Below are 20,063 nucleotides of genomic sequence, written 5' to 3' on the forward strand. Positions count from 1 at the left end.
CCTGCCCCCATCCATAAAATTAGTGACAATTGTTGAGGAAGTGCCCAATTACTAAAGAGAAACAAGAATTCATGATTCTGTTTCAATGCCTTAACAGTTCTCAACTCATCAGATATAACATTTATTTTTTACTTTTATTTTATTTATTTTATTTTATTTTACTTTACTTTATATTTTTAGATGGAGTCTCGCTCTGTCGCAGCCAGGCTGGAGTGCAGTGGCAAGATCTTGGCTCACTGCAACCTCCACCTCCTGGGTTCAAGCAATTCTCCTACCTCAGTCTCCCAAGTAGCTGGGATTACAGGCGCCTGCCACCATGCCCAGCTAATTTTTTTTTGTTGTTGTTGTTTAGTAGAGACGGGGTTTCACCATAGAGGCTGGCCTCGAACTCACAACCTCAGGTGATCTGCCCGCCTTGGCCTCTCAAAGAGCTGGGATTACAGGTGTGAGCCACCGGGCCTGGCCAGATATAACATTTCTTTTTATAACATGTTTATAACTCCCTTTTCCTTTCTTGAAATTCATGTTGCGTATCAACATGCACATTTTTTAAAGTCATAATAACTTAGTTGTAATTTTTGGTAGGGCTGCCCCGAAGGGCAGACAGGTTTACTGGGCAACAGCCGGGAAAATCAGCGGTTGGACTTGGCCACACGCTCCAAGAAGGCCACACGTTCTTCTTCTTAATGGCATAGGAGTTGGAGGAGCCCTTGGCAGCATTGATGAGCTCCTCTGCCAGGCACTCAGCAATGGTCTTAATGTTCCAGAAGGCAGCCTCACGAGCACCTGTGCACAGCAGCCAGATGGCTTGATTCACACGGCGCAGTGAGGACACGTCCACAGCCTGTCATCTCACAGTCCCGGTGCACCCAATGCATGTGGAGTCCTCCTGGGGACCACTGTTGATGATGGCATTCACCAGGACCTGCAGAGGGTTCTTGCCTGTGAGCAGGTGTATGATCTCGAAGGCATGCTTGACGATGCACACAGTCATGAGCTTCTTGCCGTTGTTGCAGCTGTGCATCATCATGGAGTTAGTAAGGCGCTCCACAATGGGACACTGAGCTTTGCGGAAGCATCTGGCGGCATACCACCCTGCACTGTGAGGTAGGTACTTGGCATATTTCTCCTTCACTGCAATGTAATCCTGCAGGGAAACGTCATTGATGTGCACATCATCGGTGCTCCACTTCCCAAAGAGCTTGATGTCTGGGGTCTCTGCCACTGCTGGTGCTGCTGTTTCCCACTTGGTCATCCTGAGAACACAATCTGAGTGTCTCTGTCGCTCGGCATAGACCATGCGCCACCCTGGCACAGACAGGAAGAGCAAACTTAGTTGTAATGTAAAGGAAAAATAAAAGGAATTTTTAAAATATCTATTTTAAAATATAAATGCTTTGACATGCCAACACTTCACGGCATGATAAATTAATTAAATGGTTATACCTGTAGACTTACCAGTGTATGAAACTACTGATGCAACTCGATAAAGGTGTGTGGTACTAGAGACATAAGCAGCAATGCTTTTCTGAGATAGATTTTCTGAAATTTTGAGCAGCTTTATGATAAAGTTCTGGAGGAAAAGGACAAAATTTCTTCAATTCACATTTTATCTCTTTGATTATAAAACACACCTTTTCCCCTCACATTTCTTTTTATTTAAGTTCAGGGGTATATGTGCAGGATATATAGGTAAACGTGTCACTGGGGTTTGTTGTATAGATTATTTCATCACCCAGATATTAAACCTAGTACCTATGAGTTATTTTTCATTATCTTCTCCCTCTCCCAACCCTCCATCCTTAGATAAACCCCAGTGTGTGTTGTTCGTCCATGTGTTCTCATCATTTAGCTCCCACCTATAAGAGAATACGTGGTATTTGGTTTCCTGTTCCTGCTTTAGTTTGCTGAGGATAATGGCCTACAGCTCCATCCATGTTCCTGCAAAAGACATGATCTCATTATTTTTTATGGCTGCATAGTATTCTATGGTGTATATGTACCACATTTTCTTTATCTAGCCTATCATTGATGGGCATTTAGGTTGATTCCATGGTTTTGCTATGTGAATAACACTGCAGTGAATATAGACATGCATATATCTTTATGATAGAATGACTTATATTCCTTTGGGTAAATACCTATTAATGGGATTGCTTGGCCAAACAATCTGTCTGTTTTGAGGTCTCTGAAGAATCACCACAGTATCTTCCACAATGGATGAACTAATTTATACACCCACCAACAGTGTATAAGCATTCCTTTTTCTCCACAACCTTGCCAGCATCTGTTTTTTACTTTTTAATAATAGCCATTCTGACCGGTATGAGATAGTATCTCATTGTGGTTTTGGTTTGCATTTCTCTAATAATCAGTGATGTTGAGATTTTTTTTTTCACATGAATATTGGCTGCATGTATGTCTTTTTAGAAAAGTGTCTGTCCATGTCCTTTGCCCACTTTTTAATAGAGTTGTTTTTTCTTGTGAATTTAAGTACCTTATAGATGCTGGATATTAGACTTTTGTCACATGCATAATTTGAAAAAATTTTCTCCCATTCTGTAGATTGTCTTTTCACTCTGTTGATGGTTTTCTTTGCTGTGCAGAAGCTCTTTAGTTTAATTAGATACCATTTGTCAATTTTTGCTTTTGTTGCAATTGTTTTTGGTGTCTCTGTCATGAAATCTTTGTCCATTCCTATGTCCAGAATGGTATTGCTTAGGTTGTCTTCCAGGGTTTTTATAGTTTTGGGTTTTACATTTAAGTCTTTAATTCATCTTGATTTAATTTTTGTGTATGGTATAAGGAAGGGGTCCAGTTTCAGTCTTTTGCATATGATTAGCCAATTATCCCAGTACCGTCTATTGAATAGGGAATCCTTTCCTCATTGTTTGTTTTTGTCAGGTTTGTTGAAGATCAGATACCTGTAGGTGTGCAGTCTTATTTCTGGGTTCGTATTCTGTTCCATTGGTCTACGTGTCTGCATTTGTATTAGTACGATGCTGTTTTGGTTACTGTAGCCCTGTATTATTGTTTGAAGTTGGGTAGTGTGATGCCTCAAGATTTGTTCTTTTTGTTTAGGATTGCCTTGGGTATTTGGGCTCTTTTTGGCTTCCATTTGAGTTTTAAAATAGTTTTTCTAGTTCTGTGAAGAATGTCAATGGTAGTTTAATAGGAATAGCACTGAATCTATAAATTGCTTTGGGCAGTAGGGCCATTATAACAATATTGATTCTTCCTATTCATGAGTGTGTAATGTTTTTCCTTTGTTTCATCTCTGATTTCTTTGAGCAGTGTTTTGTCATTCTCCTTGTAGAGAACTTTAATCTCTGTGGTTAGGTGTATACCTAGGTTCGTTCTCTTTCTCTTTCTTTCTTTTCTTTTCTTTTCTTTCTTTCTTTCTTTCTTTCTTTCTTTCTTTCTTTCTTTCTTCCTTCCTTCCTTCCTTCCTTCCTTCCTTCCTTTCTTCTTTCTTTCTTTCTTTCTTTCTTTCTTTCTTTCTTTCTTTCTTTCTTTCTTTCTTTCTTTCTTTCTTTCTTTCTTTCTTTCTTTCTTTCTTCTTTCTTTCTTTCTTATTGAGACAGAGTCTCACTCTGTCGCCTAGGCTGGAGTGCAGTGGTGCGATATCGGTTCACTGAAAGCTCTGCCTCCCGGGTTCATGCCATTCTCCTGCCTCAGCCTCCCGAGGTACTTTATTTTTTTGTGTGGCTATTCTGAATGGGATTGTCTTCCTGATTTGGCCCTCAGCTTGACTGTTTTTGGTGTGTAGGAATGCTAGTGATATTTGCACATTGATTTTGTATCCTGAGACTTTGCTGATGTTATCAGCTTAAGGAGCTTTTGGGCTGAGACTATGAGGTTTTCTAGATACAAGATCATGTAGTCTGCAAAGCAGGATAGTTTGACTTCCTCTCTTTGGATGCACTTTATTTCTTTCTCTTGCCTGATTGCCCTTGCCAGGACTTCCCATACTGTGTTGAATAGGCGTGGAAAGAGCAGGCATCCTTGTGTTGTGCTGCTTTTCCAGAAGAATGTATCCAGCTTTTGCCTATTCATTATGATGTTGGCTGTGGGTTTGTCATAGATGGCTCTTGTTATTTTGAGGTATGTTCTTTCAATACCTACTTTACTGAGAGTTTTTAACATGAAGGAGTGTTGAATTTTATTGAAGGCCTTTTCTGCATCTATTGATATAATCATATGGTTGTTGTCTTTAGTTCTGTTTATGTGATGAATCACATCATTAATTTGTGCTTGTTGAACCAACCTTACATCCCAAGGATAAAGCCTGCTTGATCATGGTGGATAAGCTTTTTGATGTGCAGCTGGATTTGGTTTGCTAGTAGTTTGTGGAGGACTTTTGCATTGATGTTCAGCAAAGATATTGGCCTGAAATTTTCTCTTTCTGTTGTATCTCTGCCAGGTTTTGGCATCAGGATGATGTTGGCCTCATAGAATAAGTTAGGGAGGATTCCCTCCTTTTCATTTTTTTTGGAATAATTTCAGTAGGAATGATACTAGTTCTTCTTTGTACATCTGGTAGAATTCAGCTGTAAATCTATCTGGTCCTGGGGTTTCTGTTGTTGTTGTTGTTTTGGTTGGTAGGCTTTTTATTACTGATTACATTTCAGAACTCAATATTGGTCTGTTCCTGGATTCAGTTTCTTCCTAGTTAAGTCTTAGGAGGTTGTATGTATCCAGGAATTTATCCATTTCTTCCAGATTTTCTACTTTATGAGCATAGAGGTGTTCATAATATTCTCTGATGGTTGTTTGTATTTCTGTAGGATCAGTGGTAATATCCTCCTTGTCACTTCTGATTGTGTTTATTTGAATCTTCTCTCTTTTTATCTTTATTAGTCTAGCTAATGGTCTGTTTTATTAATGTTTTCAGAAAACCAGCTCCCGGATTTGTTGGTCTTTGAAATTTTTTTTGTGTCTAAATCTCCTTCAGTTCAGCCCTGATTTTGGTTATTTCTTGTCTTTTGCATGCTTTAGGATTTGTTTGCTCCTGTTTCTCTATTTCTTTTAGTTGTGATATTAGGTTTTTAACTTAAGATCTTTCTAACTTTTTGATGTGGGAATTTTAGTGCTATAAATTTCCTTCTTAGCACTGCCTTAGCTGTGTCCCAGAGATTCTGGTATGTTGTCTCTTTATTCTGATTAGTTTCAAAGAACTTCTTGATTTTTGCCTTAATTTCATTATTTACTCAAAAGTCATTCAGGAGCAAGTTATTCAATTTCCATGTAATTGTATGGTTTTGAGTGAATTTCTTTGTCTTGATTTCTAATTTGATTTTTCTGTGGTTCAAGAGATTTTTTGTTATGATTTCAGTTCTTTTGCATTTGCTGATAAGTGTTTTACTTCCAATTATGTGATCAATTTTAGAGTATATGCCATGTGGGAATGAGAAGAATGTATATTCTGCTGCTTTGGGGTGGAGAGTTCTGTAGACGTCTATCAGGTTCATTTGATTCAGTGCTGAGTTCAGGTCCTAAATATCTTTGTTAATTTTCTGCCTCAACAATCTGTCTAATATTGTCAGTGGTGTGTTAAAAGTCTCCCACTATTAATATGTAGTCATCTATGTCTCTTTGAAGGTATCTAAGAATTTGCTTTATGAATCTGGGTGCTCCTGTGTTGGGTGCATAGTTAGATCTTCTTATTGAATTGAATACTGTTTTACCATTATGTAATGCCCTTCTTTGTCTTTTTTTTTTTTAATCTTTGTTGGTTTAAAGCCTATTTTGTCAGAAGCTAGGATTGCAACCCCTGCTTTTTTTCTGTTTTTCATTTGCTTGGTGAATTTTCTCCATCCCTTTATTTTGAGCCTATATATGTTACTGCATGTGAGATGGGTCTCTTGAAGACAGCATACCAATAGGTCTTCATTCTTTATCCAGTTTGCCATTCTGTGTCTTTTAATTGGGGCATTTAGGCCATTTACATTCAAGGTTAGTATTGTTGTGTGTGGATTTGATCCTGTCATCATGAAGCTGGCTGGTCATTTTGCAGACTTGTTTATGTGGTTGCTTTATAATGTCCCTAATCTGTGTACTTCAGTGTGTTTTTGTAGTGGTCGGTAATGATCTTTCCTTCCCACATTTAGTGCTTCCTTCAGGGGCTCTTGTAAAGCAGGTCAGGTGGTAACAAATTTGGCATTTGCTTGTCTGAAAAGGATCTTATTTATCCTTTGCTTATGATACTTAGTTTGGCTGGATATGAAATTCTGGGTGGGAAATTCTTTTAAGAATGTTGAACATTGGCCCTCAATCTCTTCCGGCTTGTAGGATTTCCACTAAGAAGTCCACCATAAGTCTGAGGGGCTTCCCTTTGTAGGCAATCTGCCCTTTCTCTCTATCCACCTTTGACATTTTTTCTTTCATTTCAGCCTTGGAGAATCTGATGATTATGTGTCTTGGGGACGATCCTGTGAAGTATCTTACTGGGGTTCCCTTTATTTCCTGTATTTGAATGTTGGCCTCTCTCACTGGGTTGGGGAAGTTCTCATGGATAATATCCTGAAATACGTTTTCCAAGTTAGTTCCATTCTCCTCATCTCTTTAAGGGACACCAATGAGTTGTAGATTTGGTCTCTTTATATACTAGTTTATTTCACTCATAATTTACTTTGTATATATACCTGTGAGTGATATATGATAAAACTACATTTTTAAAATCAAAAGGTCTTTCAATATGTATACAATAAAGATCCTAAGAATTAGAAAGCTTTGTGTCAGAGTTTAATTGAAAGTTATTTTCTTTCTTTTTCTTACTTTCTTAGTGTTAACTAATGGCTTATTTTACAATCAATACTTTTAGAGCAGATGAAATAAATCACTTGTAAAAATATAGCACATATCTAAAAAGTGCAAATTTTTTGTTTTCACATGTGAAATACTCATGTGCCACATAATGATGTTTCAGCAAATGATGGACCACATATCCAACAGTAAAATTATGATAGAGCTGAAAATTTCCTGTGGCGTAGTGTCATCACAGCCTGAGTAATGTTGTAGCCCTCATAAGGTCATAGTATAACTCATTACTCACGTATTGGTGGTAATGCTGGTATAAACAAACCTATTACACTGCTAATCATATAAAAGTATAGCACATACAATTAGGTACAGTACATAATACTTGATAAAACATAAACGACTATGTTACTGGCTTATGTATTTACTATATGTTATTTTAGAGTACACTTTTTCTACTTATTAAAAAGAAAACTTAACTGTAAAATAGCCTCAGGCAGATCCTTCAGGTGGTATTCCAGAAGAAGGCATTTTTATCACAGAAGATGACAACTCAGTGTGTGTTACTGCCTCTGAAGACCTTCTACGGGGACAAGATGTTGAGGTAGAAGACAGTGATATTGATAATCCTGAGCATGGGTATGCCTAGGCTAATGTGTGTGTGTGTGTCTTCATTTTTAACAAAAAAGTTTAAAAAGTTAAAAAAAAGAAAAAATATTAGAAAAAAGCTCATAAAGATATAAATATTTTTGTACAGCTGTACAATATTTGTGTTCTAAGCTAAGTGGCATTACAAAAGAGTCAAAAAGTTTTAAAAAGTTAAAACATAAAGTAAAAAAGTTACAGTAAGCTAAGGTTAATTTATTATTGGAGAAACAAAATTTTTTTTATAAACTTAGTGTCCCAAAGTGTACAATGTTTATAAAATGTACAATAGCGTATTAGTCCATTTTCACACTGCTATAAAGAACTACCTGAGACTGGGTAATTTATAAAGAAAAGAGGTTTAATTGACTGACAGTTCCGTATGCCTGAGGAGCCCTCAGGAAACTTACAATCATGACAGAAGGTGAAGGGGAAGCAAGGCACATCTTACCATGGCAAAGCTTGAGAGAGAGAGAGAGAGAGAGAGAGAGAGAGCAAGCCACATACTTTTAAACCCCCAGATCTCATGAGAACTCACTAGCAAAAGAACAGTAAGGAGGAAGTCTGCACCCATGATTCAGTCACCTCCCACCAGGACCCTCTGACACGTAAGGACTACAATTTGAAATGAGATTTGGGTGGGGACACAGAGCCAAACTGTATCAAGTAGTGTACAGTAATGTCCTAGACCTTCACATGCGCTTACCACTCACTCACTTACTCACCCAGATCTACTTCCAGTCCTGCAGGCTCCATTCATGGTAAGTGTCCTATACAGGTATACCATTTTAAAATATTTTATGCCATCTTTTTACAGTAGTTTTTCTATGTTTAGATATGTTTAGTTACACAAATACTTGCCATTGTGTTCCTATTGCTTATAGAATTCAGTACAGTAATATGCTGCACAGGCTTGCAGCCTAGGAGCAATAGGCTATACCATAGAGCCTACATGTGTAGTAGGCTATAGCATTTAGGTTTGTGTAAGTATACTGTATGATGTTTGCACAATGATGAAATTGCCTAACGACACATTTCTCAGAATGTCTCCTCATTGTTAAGTGAAACATGACTGAACTGCTATGTTCTAGACTTAAAAAATGTTCTAGACTTAAAAAATAATGAATTTTTCATCTACATGAATGTTTTGAGCTGGAAAATTATTTTATATAGGGCACTATCCCTCACATTCACAATGTCTAGCATCCCTAATGCCCTTAATGAATACCAGCTGCAGCCCTATTCATTGTAATAACCAAAATTACTACTGAAAATTTCCAAAATATCCCCTAGAGGGAGATATGCATATACATTGAGAATCAAGTTTTCTAAATGCCTGTAGCTGTGATATTCCCATTCCTGGTCACTAGAGGAAGTAGTCTTTAGGATGATAGTACGATTCTGTTTTGTCTGCCTTCAAAGTTCAAGTTTAAGCTGATATAGATCAGCTTGGCAAAAATAGATCATATTTCAGTAAAATAACTGTGGCATAGTTTCTCACATATGTTTGGTACTCTGTTTATTATTACAATGGAATCACGTTTCTATTTTATTTAGGCTATCACTGTTACAAAAGTAATATTTTCTCAGGCTAATTATTGAGTTATGATCACTGCCTGGGATAATACTTTAAAAAAAAAAAAAACAACAAAAACCTCATATGCTCCTGCTTTCACCAGTCTTGAGAAACCAGAGACAAAGGCCCTGACCTGAATGACCCCACACCTTTGTATGCTGGTTAAAGATGCACCCTTTGAAATCAAACAGATCTGACGTCAAGTCCCAGTTGTGTTACTTACTAGCTGTTTAATTTGGGCAAGTCACTTCACCTCTCTAAGCCACAATTTACTCATATACAAAATGAATATAATAAAACAACTTACAGAATTATCACGAAGGTGAAATGAGATACCTATGAAGTGTTTTTCACAATATGCTTTCAATAAATAGAAGCTGACTTGCTCATTTTTATTATTCTTATGCTAAGAATTACATTAAATAAACAATATTGTAGGCAGTATAAAATCAATGTCAAATTCTATTATGAAACTGTAATTGTATAAAAGTTCAGAAACAAAAGTCATCCATGTAAAATAAGTGAAAGGTTTGTGGAAGAAAAGAAGAGTTGAATTGGACCAAGTAGATTGGATACCATTTGAATAATCTGAGGAAGTCATGAAACACTGGCACATAGTAATAATGCTTGTCCACTGTGTTACAGTTAATTCCTAATGATTCTAGACATATGGTATTTTGGGCTGATAGAGAAAATAACCCTTTTTGCTCTAACTAAAGTGCTTTACCACATTCTTCCACATATCACTTTAAAGACTTTATAAAATATATTAAGAAAAAACTAGATGCATGAAATACATACTTTTAATAGCTGACTTTAAGCAGACTTGGTTGCTCAAAGTCACACTCTCTGTGAGGAACATACAGTCTGTATTTCAAACCAAGTTTGACCTGAAAATCTTTGTTTATAATAGATTAACACATTCAGCTCATCAATATTGGATCAAGACTGGAACACAGCCACTCTCTGAAATCACATTCCAATTAAACATCTACCATGCTAAGAAATGTAAGATACAAAGATGAAGAAGACACAATCTTCTGCTCTGATAGAGCTATACTTTAGTAAAGAAGAGCTAAATACAAATAAATAGAGAGTAAAACATTTCTGGGAAAAGAAAACAATTCTGGAAAAACAAGGCACTGAAATATAAGATGATTACGCCTTGTAAACATTCTATTTCTGGGAGCTGCAAGGCCAAAAATAAGCAAGCCCCACTCTTGCCTAATATACTCAGTGCTCAATGCTCGCCTTGAAATTACATTTCCCTCATTGTTGATGACATTGAAGAGGAGTTACCAAAACTGACCCAAGAGAAGTTTGGCCATTAAGCAAAATGGTTAACAACATGTTGTACCATGCACCTGTTTTTAAAGCCATCTGAACACAACTCTTAATTGTATTGTCCAAGGTTAAGTTGGAGTTTGGTGAAGAGGATGATAATTAAGTACCACATGCCTCTTATAAGTAATCACTCTATTGACTAAACCTCAATAAATATACATTATTTATTTATTAGTGATATCAATAGTTCTTTACATCTCAGCAGCCAAACTCCAGAGGAATATTAAAATATTTGAACTGCTTTGGTCCATTCTATTTCTCTGGAAAGTACAACTAAGCAATTTAATTCAGGCAGTAGATATAAAAAATTACATTTTTAAAGACAAGATACAGTTATCTGATAGAATTTGGAGACCTTCTATTGTTTAACATAAACATATCCCTTTTAAAAGCTACTTGTGAATGAATTAAGAATAACTTTCAACTAAGACCAAGCTATTCAAACTGAATTAGGATTTTAGATATATTTTTATGGCAAATTTAGTTACAAGCTGCTTCAATATGATGCAAGGTGTCTTAGCTGGAAATGAGAAACCCTAATTGAATGCAGCCCATGTTACTTTCGTCTTGGATAATACACTTCTCTTTCCTGAGCCCCTATTTCCCTATCCATTAAATGGAGATAGTGACACTGCAACTACAAAATGAGAGCATATATGGAAGTTACTGATATATCTAATAATTTGTTGAGATTATGAAGACAGAGATATGTACTTGATGCAGAATTAGATATCCAAAGCCTACATTGTGACCCCGCAGGGTAGGGAACTTATTTGTGATTAATAATATAGGTAAATGTATTGTTTTGCTTTATTTTGTTTTTATAATGGTAATAATTAAGGAAACTGAATCAACTGGAGATGAAGCAGAAGCAGCAACTGAGTTTAGGACAATGGTTCCCAAATGATTGATAGCAGGCATTAGAATCACTTGGCACATTGGTTAAAACCAGTTTCTAGGCCTCACCTTCAGAGTTCTGTTTCAGTAGCTCATGGGTGGGGTTCGAAAATCTGCATTTCTAACAAGATCCAGGTGGTGCAGATACTGCTGGTCTGGAGAACACTCTTTGTGATCCACAGCTTTAGGGTAATGGAAAGGAGCAGCTGGAACTGAAGAAGTCAGAGAAAAGCATCTTGTAAGCATCTAAATGGTCAGAAATGGAAAGGGAAGCTCAGAGAGATTCTTGAGAGGGCCCCAGGGAATGTCAATCCTATTTACAGGACAATATGTCCTAAGCAGACTTCACTTCAATGACCAGAGGATGATAGACCTCAGTTTGTAAACTAAGAGAATCTTGAGAAAGGTCAATTTTGGCCTGGAATTGAAAGAGAAATAAGTTTTTTAAAAGTAATTTCATTATTAGAATTATAAATAAAATCATGCAACAGTAAGAACTCACAAATAAGATCTTGTAAGTAGAGTCAGCAATTTTTACCACAGAGGAAGAGAAGCCGAAAGACTGGAGATGGGCAAATGAAGTTCTATTTTTTGAATTATCAACAATACTTTAAAATCTATTTATTGAGGTATAATTTACTTACACTAAAATGCATAAATCTTAAATATATACTTGGACAAGTTTTGAAAAGTGGATACACCTGTGTTATCACCCAACTCAAGATATGGAGCACTATTACCCCTGCAAATGTGCTCAAGGTTTACCGTTACTCCCTTCAACCTTGAGGCTACCATACCTGGGATTTCTATCACCATAAAAAAGTTTTCTATGCTAGTCAATTTCATATACATGGAATCATATAATATATACTCCTTTGACATCTTTCACTTAACATGTCTCTGGGATTCATCCATGTTGATGATCAATAGGTTGTTCCTCTTTATTGTTGAGTGGTGTTCCATTGTATGAATGTACCATAATTTGTTCATTCACTCACTTGTTGGTGAACATTTGGGCTGTTTCTAGTTTGGGGCTGTTATAAATAAAACTGCTATGACCATTCTTGTGCTACATGTAAATTATACTTTAATAAAGAAAACAACAAATACCAATTATCTATTAAAACATCTTTGGACACTTTAAAAGAGCAAATAGTGATCAACAGAAGTAAAGCATATCACTAAGAAATCATTTCCTTTTTTGACGACACCTGCTGTTATGAATTTTAAAGAGCTATTTTGTTGAATTCAGGTTAATTCCATTCTGCAGGACCACAAGGGGGAAAACTATGAAATAGATATACTGAAACTCTATGATATACCAGGCTCTTTGCAATAGCTGGATGTTTATAAGGTGGCAAATTTGAATCAATTTGACAAAACTGGGAAGAGAGTATGTATTCCCTAACTTAAGGAGTTCAAGAAAAGGTAAGCCATGATTCTCAAACTCAGCTGCACCTTAGGCTGTAATTTAATTGGTTCGGGGTAGAGTCTGGGCATCAATATTTTTTAAAAGCTCAAAGCTATATATAATGATCAGCCAGGTTTGAGAACCATGAAGCTAGATGACTATTTGTCTGAATGTAAATTAAATGAGAAATTAAAATTGAGAGGAAGACAAATGGAGATTTTAATTGATTGCATATTATATGCTAGACATGATGCTTGCTGTTTGTCTAACCTCTTTATTATAACTATATTAATACTTGAAATCTCTTAGCAGTGTCAGGCACAAAGTAAGCTCTCAAATGTTTCTGTTGTTATCTTCTCTGTAACCTTATAATGCAGTCTCCAAATGCATCCTAAAACATTAGCTTATACTGCAAGTTTTATCATCCCTACATTATGGATAAGGAAACCAAGATTCAGAGTAGTTTATTTTGGCAAACGCAATACATGGTAATTGTAAAACCGGGATTTAATCCTAATTTAAAGCTAGTATGCCTTCTCTGCCCATCAGGTCATATCTAAGACATATAGGTGTTCACAAAAATTAGTAACTTACTTAAATGACCCTTTCCTTTTTAATTGAACCATTTCCTTTTACCTGTTCTCAAAGAAATTACCTTAAATACAAATCCTAAAAAAAGTGAAGCCAAAAAGTAGACATCCACATTTTTCCTAATGTGGCTTGATAGAAACTCTTCTATAGGTCTTGACAACCTCTGAGGTCAGAGAGAATGGATTAAGATGGCCCTTCAGAGCTCAAAGCACTTAACATGGAGAAAGTACTGCTTCCAACGAAAACACCTCCCATAATAACAAATGCATAGAGAGCATACCTGTCACTTCTATATAGTCTAGGACTTTAATTATATAATAATGTTGAAGGAAAGGAAGTCAGTCCCGAGGGGAATGGTCAACTCCTCTCAGCCAGGCTGGTCCTCTCTGAGTTTGCTTGTGTGCAGTAGATGTTTTGAATGTGTGTATTTGCTGCAGAAAAAAAGGAAACATTCAAGGAATGGTACCCGACTCAATGAGCCTGAGTTCTTCAAGGGCAAAGACAACTTTTACTATCCCATTCAATCCTTACTTATGCTAGTATTCAATAAACAACTACTGCAAGATTACAATTACAGACCACTAATTTTCAAAAAGTATGTTCTTTTTTTTTGTTTTTGTGTGTGTGTGTGTGTGTGTGCAAGACGAAGTCTCTTGTCCCCAAGCTGGAGTGCAATGGCTCAATCTCAGCTCACTGCAGTCTCCACCTCTCGGGTTCAAGTGATTCTCCTGCCTCAGCCTCCCGAGTAGCTGGGATTACAGGCACCTGCCACCACACCCAGCTAATTTTTGTAATTTTAGTAGAGACAGGGTTTCACCATGTTGGCCAGGCTGGTCTCAAACTCCTGACCTCAGGTGATCCACCCGCCTTGGCCTCCCAAAGTGCTGGGATTACGGGCGTGAGCCACCCCACCCGGCTGCTTTTTCAAGTAGTACTCGTTCATTGAGCTGACTTAATGCAGAGCTAGACTCAGATATTTTCCTTTTCTGTTGCTAGCCAACTGTTAAAATACAACTGAAAATATTTTCTGAACATCATGTACATTTATAAACTAAAAATAGAGCATTTGGCCGGGCACAGTGGCTCATGCTTATAATCCCAGCACTTTGGGAGGCCGAGGCAGGTGCATCACCTGAGGTTGGGAGTTCAAGACCAGCATTACCAACATGGAGAAACCCCATCTCTCTACCAAAAACAAAATTAGCCAGGCGTGGTGGCACATGCCTATAATCCCAGCTACTGGGGAGGCTGAGGCAGGAGAATCGCTTGAACCCAGGAGGCGGAGGTTGCAGTGAACAGAAGGTTGCCGTGAGCCGAGATGGCGCCATTGCACTCCAGCCTGGGCAACAAGAGCAAAACTCCGTCTCAAAAAAAAAAAAAAGAGCATTTTACTTTAGAAAATATGCATATATTGGTCTTAAAAGTTACTAAAAATTAAACCAATATAACTGTCAGTGTCAATTTGGCATCCAAATCTACTCTACCTATATCAAGAAAGTGTTGCACAGTACATTTTGCAAAATATTCAGTGTATCTTAAGGACTCAAGAACAGTTCATTAAAGAAATTTTACTCACCTTCTTTTTACCCATTGGCCTTGAATTTTAGCAAGATAACCCTTATCTTAGTCACAAGAAGCTTCAGGAGGAGAAAGTATTAACATGTTTAATTTTTACAGATATTTTATGTGCTTTCAGATATTCCTCAGGAAGTCAAGAGACATGCTGTCCTATGTAATTTTAGATTTACTAGTAGCCACATTAAACAATGGCAAAATGAGGATAATTAATTCTTCAATATATTTTAACACAATGTCAAAAATATTTCAACATGCAATCAATATGAAAAAAATTGAGATATTTTAACATTTTTATTTCCATACTAAGTCTTCAAAATCCAGTGTGAATTTTATATTTATAGATCTCAATTCAGACTAGCCACATTTCAAGTGCTCAATAGCCACTGGTGGCTAAAAGTTACTGTATTGGACAACACACATCTAGAGTTTAACCCCCTTCTATCTCCAGTATAATCACCTTAAAATGTACAAAGTATATAAAAGGTGACCCAAAATTAAGTAGTGCTCTGTTAAAATGCAAGTGAAAGATTGAATGTTAAAAGTGTTTGGACGTTTTCTAATGACTAAAAGGGGAAATATTGTTATTTAGGAATGGCTTTGCAAATCTTTTTGACATTTTTCCATTTGCTCATTAAATCTTTCTGAGAACTAGGTTATTTTGGTCTTTTTCCCCCATCTGAGTTATTTTGTCATTCAATATTTATCTGCTGACAACTATGTGCAAAATATTATGCTAGATGGGCTGGGCGCAGTGGCTCACGCCTGTAATCCCAGCACTTTGGGAGGCTGAGGTGGGCTGATCACCAGGTCAGGAGGTGGAGATCATCCTGGCTAACATGGTGAAACGCCATCTCTACTAAAAATACAAAAAATTAGCCAGGCGTGGTAGCACGTGCCTGTAGTCCCAGCTACTTGGGAGGCTGAGGCTAGAGAATTGCTTGAAACCGGGAGACAGAAGTCGCAGTGAGCCTAGATCGCGCCACTGCACTCCAGCCTGGGCAAGAGACTCCACCTCAAAAAAAAAAAAAAAAAAATTATGCTAGATGCAATGAACCATGTAAAATGCACTGCATCTCCACTTTCACAAAGTTTCCAAACTACTGAGAGGAAAAGAGTGAACATGTGAAAAACATGAAAATATAATCTCTGTGTTTTATTTTACTGTATCACTGTCAATTCTTTGTTTGCTTATCAGTCCTTCCCCAGTTCCCCAAAGAAGGGAATGTACTTTATCTTCTTACTCTTTTTCTCTATTTGTGGAATTCACTGTAATGAATAATTATGTTATTTTCTAGAACAGAGGTCCCTCCAAAGTACACTCAGTGCATAAAGAAACATTTATCTCCTCTATGGGAAACAGAAAGACTTTGGCAGAGGAATTACCATGGGCAGGCCTTGAAGGATTTGACAGAATAGAGTGGTGAGGAAGTCTGAAGAAAAAAAGGAAATTTTTACAGATGAGAAAGTATGAAAATAGAGGAGTACATCACATATGATAGGTACTCCCTGCATACAAGTTAATAAAAAGAAGGGCCTGAATAACCTGAGAATATAATTTATGGAGATAGAAATGGAGGATTTGAGCAACTGAAGGGGAGGTGGTGCTGTATAAACTACATGGAAAAAAGCGATTGAGTAAGCAGTTGCAACTGCTAACGTTTTAAGGCAAACTACCTTGGAAGGTACCAAACATACTGTGCCCTATTTTCTTCTCTTTGGGATAATGTCTATTGTGTCCATTTAAGGACTTTAATGATTCTGTAATTTTTGTTAACATGAATTTAAGGACTTTAATGATTTTAATCCATTAAGGACTTTAATGATTTTAATCTATTAAGGACTTTAATGATTTTAATCCATTAAGGACTTTAATGATTTTAATCTATTAAGGACTTTAATGGATTAAAGGATTTTAATGAATCCATAATTTTTAATTAATATGAACAATTTCATTCAAGCATTACCTTTATGGGTAAGGTGAAAAATAAGAAATCTAGCAGAACAACATGCTTTTATTTTACCATCATGCATAAAAAGGAAGACAAATATGCCAATGGTACACTTCCAATTTGTCAGAGCAATTTCACAGTATTTAAGCAATTTAGGAAAAAAGATACATCACTTACTAAGTTGTTACCAGGGAAAATTATCATGTAAGACAATCAATTAAACCACACTTTTGTAGATTATTTTTCCACGAAGGCAATTTGACAAGCCTAACAAAGATCGAGTTGTTCAAACTACGTTTCTAGGAATATAGTTTAACAGAAACAAGAACAAGTTGAAAACTGTTATGAATATTCACGTCTCTATATTGTACAGTAAAGTAAGACTGTTGTTCTTCCAAATGTTCCCAACTGAAATTAAAAGAATATCTGTACAGCTCAATTTTCACAATAGGTTTAGAAACAGAAAAAAAAAAAAAGATTTTACTAAATCCTAATGAAATAACAATCTTTCACATAAATTAGGTCACAAAACAAGAAAGCATTCAAAGTTGCGCTGTTTTTCTTTAAAGAACCCTTGTCTAAGCAACATATTTAACGCTTTAACCCCTTCAATTCTCCTTTAGCAATCCTGAAAAGTATTTCTCCATTCATCATCATTGGGGAGTAAGTACTCCTTCCTCGAAGGCTCTTAACGTCAGCCCAGTCTTCACTCTAGGCCCAATTTTTACCTGACCCATGCCTCTAGCCTTTTGTGTTCAGTTTCCCCTGCTTAGGGCACCCATCACAATCTCTTTACTTCTTCCATCCGTTATAAACTAGATCTCATCTTTCATCCCATCTAGATGTGTCTCTCTTTAAATATTCTAGGAGTTGATAAAATGGCTAGGAAGTAGGAAGTTGGCAAGAAGGGAGGGGCATGAGGGCTCTAGCACTCTATTTTACAGGACAACTTCTCTGCCTCGGAAAATGACAGAGCCAAAATGAAAAAAAAAACCTTGCTTTTACAAATGTTTCTGAGCTATCACTTTTTTAAGAGAGAGGATTGGGAGGCTAAGGTGGGCGGATCACGAGGTCGGGGTTCGACACCAGCCTGGCCAGCATGGTGAAACCCCGTCTCTACTAAAAATACAAAAATTAGCAGGGCATCGCGGCGCGCGCCTCTAGTCCCAGCTACTCGGGAGGCTGAGGCAGGAGAATCGCTTGAACCCGGGAGGTGGAGGTTGCAGTGAGCCGAGATCGCGCCACTGCACTCCAACCTGGGCGACAGAGCAAGACTAAAAGGGAAAAGAGGGAGAGAGGGACCTTGGCAGGAGCCAATGTAGGGCACGTAGCAATAGAAAGTGACTAGAGGTGAAGGAAGAGCAATGAAGTAGCATAAATCACACATAACAAATGGCTCACTGCTTTTCTCCTCTGAGTTCATTAACGTCCAGTAACTGTCCACAGGGCATGTGCCCATTCTGCTCGATGCAGAGCTGAGTAGGTGGAACAGGCTCCCAAAGCTAGAAATCCAGGTGACAGCAACCAGTTCAGAGGCCCTGGGAATAAACAGGGTCCAAGCAGTGCAGATAAAGGCAGTACAATCTACAGTATCATTTGCTTGGCTTACAAGTAGTGTGAAGGATGGCCTCGTAGCATGTGATATTCCAGAACAGCATGAAGGTCATATGGAGTGGAGAAGCATACCCACCACCGTCTCAATCTTGAGGTTGAGAGAACTGAATATCCGAAGGAAAGAGGGTGCAGAAAAGTCAGCAAAAACAAAGCACAATAGAAGGCATACCCATTGCTGATGCCCAAGCACAGGTCCAGCAGAAGGTGGAAGGAGACCTTGTGCAGGAGTATTCCCAAGGGCAAATGTTAACCAGACTGGAACCCAAAGGGCCTGGGGATCTCTACAGGCTCCCTTAGAGGGCGACGTCTGGCTCTACGGACTCCTTCACGCAACAGGTAGTATTGCAGTGGATTTGGCCACAGATCCTCTTTAATAATCTCAGCAATTTTGTCGGACTCTGGAAGGCTGTGGTCTGAAAACCAGGTGAAGAAGCTGCAGATGAGGTCTTGGTTTCTGCGAATGAAGGACTGGGGTTCATGCCCCCTGCGCCATATAATTGGAGTAGAAAGAGACACCACTCGGCCGGAGGATCTTACCTCATATTCCTTGACAATCAGCTTGTTTCTGAAGTAGGGGTTTCTTCTAAAGAAGAACTTGAACTTGCAGCCGGTTCTAGGGTGTCTGAGTTCCTTCACCTCTAAATTGGTTATGTACCTTAACATCTCTGCATCTTGGCCCCTAATCATGGCGGACAACTGGGGGTGGTTTCGAAAAGCCGTCATCCAGAAGCCCGGGATATTCTGAATGATGTAGTTCCTCCGCTCCAGGTAGTGCCGACGCATCCGCCCAAACTTGTGCTCCAGCTGTTGGAAGGCCCTGTCGGCCTGAGCATTCACAGTGTCCAGTTCCAGCTGGATGGCCTCCAGAGGGTCCATGCGGAGAGCCTCATGCAGAGGCCAAGGCCCTTCCTCCTCCCTCGCCTCCTCCTCCAATCTGTCTTCCTCCGCCACTTCTATTTCTTCACCTTCTGGCGGCTGCTCCTCTACCTCCATCTGCTCCTCCACTACCTCCTTCTCCGCCAGGCCTTCCTTCACCACCACCTCAGCGCTCTCCCCCTCAGCCACGGCTGCTGAGACGGTGGCGCACTTTCCTGTCTTCACCTCCTCGGCCTCGGTCTCCGCCCCCGCCGTCAGCTCAGATGCGGAACTCTCGGCGCCACAGATTTCTAGGGCCTTCTCTCCACCCTGAACGCCCTTTTTCAGGCTGCGGTCGGCTGCCATCACCACAGAGGCGGCTACCAGGCCCTCGGCGGGAGGCTGGCCCTCTTCCCGCCCGGCTTTGATCGCTACATGACCGCGACCCCCAACAACTCGGATCTGGGGAGTACCGCCACGGCCCGCGGGATCCTGGTGTACGCCCCCCTCCTCTGAAGGCGGTGGAGGCGGGAGCGCGACGGTCTCCGAGCCTCCCTCACCCGGCTCCGCCATCACCTGTGTCGCCTCGCTTTGTTCGCGGAGCCTCAGGTACTGGTGTGCGTCCTGGTCGCTCGGGACTCGGTCAGAAATAATGATGCTGTGGGTTTGGAAGGGAGGGGTCCTCTTGACCCCATCCGGGCCGCTCATGTTGCTAACAGTCGGAGCAACCACAGGCGAACGCCCGTTTTCCTCAGAGAAGCCGAGCTCGGAGGTAACCGCCGCTGGCACCGCCCACTCTACAGTCTCACTAACATCTCCGCGGCGGTGTCGTCAGGACTGCAGA

General features: G+C 38.9%; 1 protein-coding gene and 1 pseudogene across 1 annotated transcript; both read right to left on the minus strand.

Moving 5' to 3' along the window:
• Window positions 1–339: 339 nt before the first annotated feature.
• LOC116471222 (small ribosomal subunit protein uS7-like) lies at window positions 340–18,020 on the minus strand (annotated as a pseudogene).
• A 6-nt stretch (window positions 18,021–18,026) lies between these two features.
• TSPYL1 (TSPY like 1) lies at window positions 18,027–20,035 on the minus strand. Its single transcript, XM_032157407.2, has one exon. The coding sequence runs from the start codon at window positions 19,925–19,927 to the stop codon at window positions 18,611–18,613; it is 1,317 nt and encodes a 438-aa protein (XP_032013298.1). The 5' UTR covers window positions 19,928–20,035; the 3' UTR covers window positions 18,027–18,610.
• Window positions 20,036–20,063: the final 28 nt, after the last annotated feature.

Source organism: Hylobates moloch, unplaced genomic scaffold (genome assembly GCF_009828535.3).
Source record: "Hylobates moloch isolate HMO894 unplaced genomic scaffold, HMol_V3 SCAFFOLD_2, whole genome shotgun sequence".
Taxonomy (NCBI): domain Eukaryota; kingdom Metazoa; phylum Chordata; class Mammalia; order Primates; family Hylobatidae; genus Hylobates; species Hylobates moloch.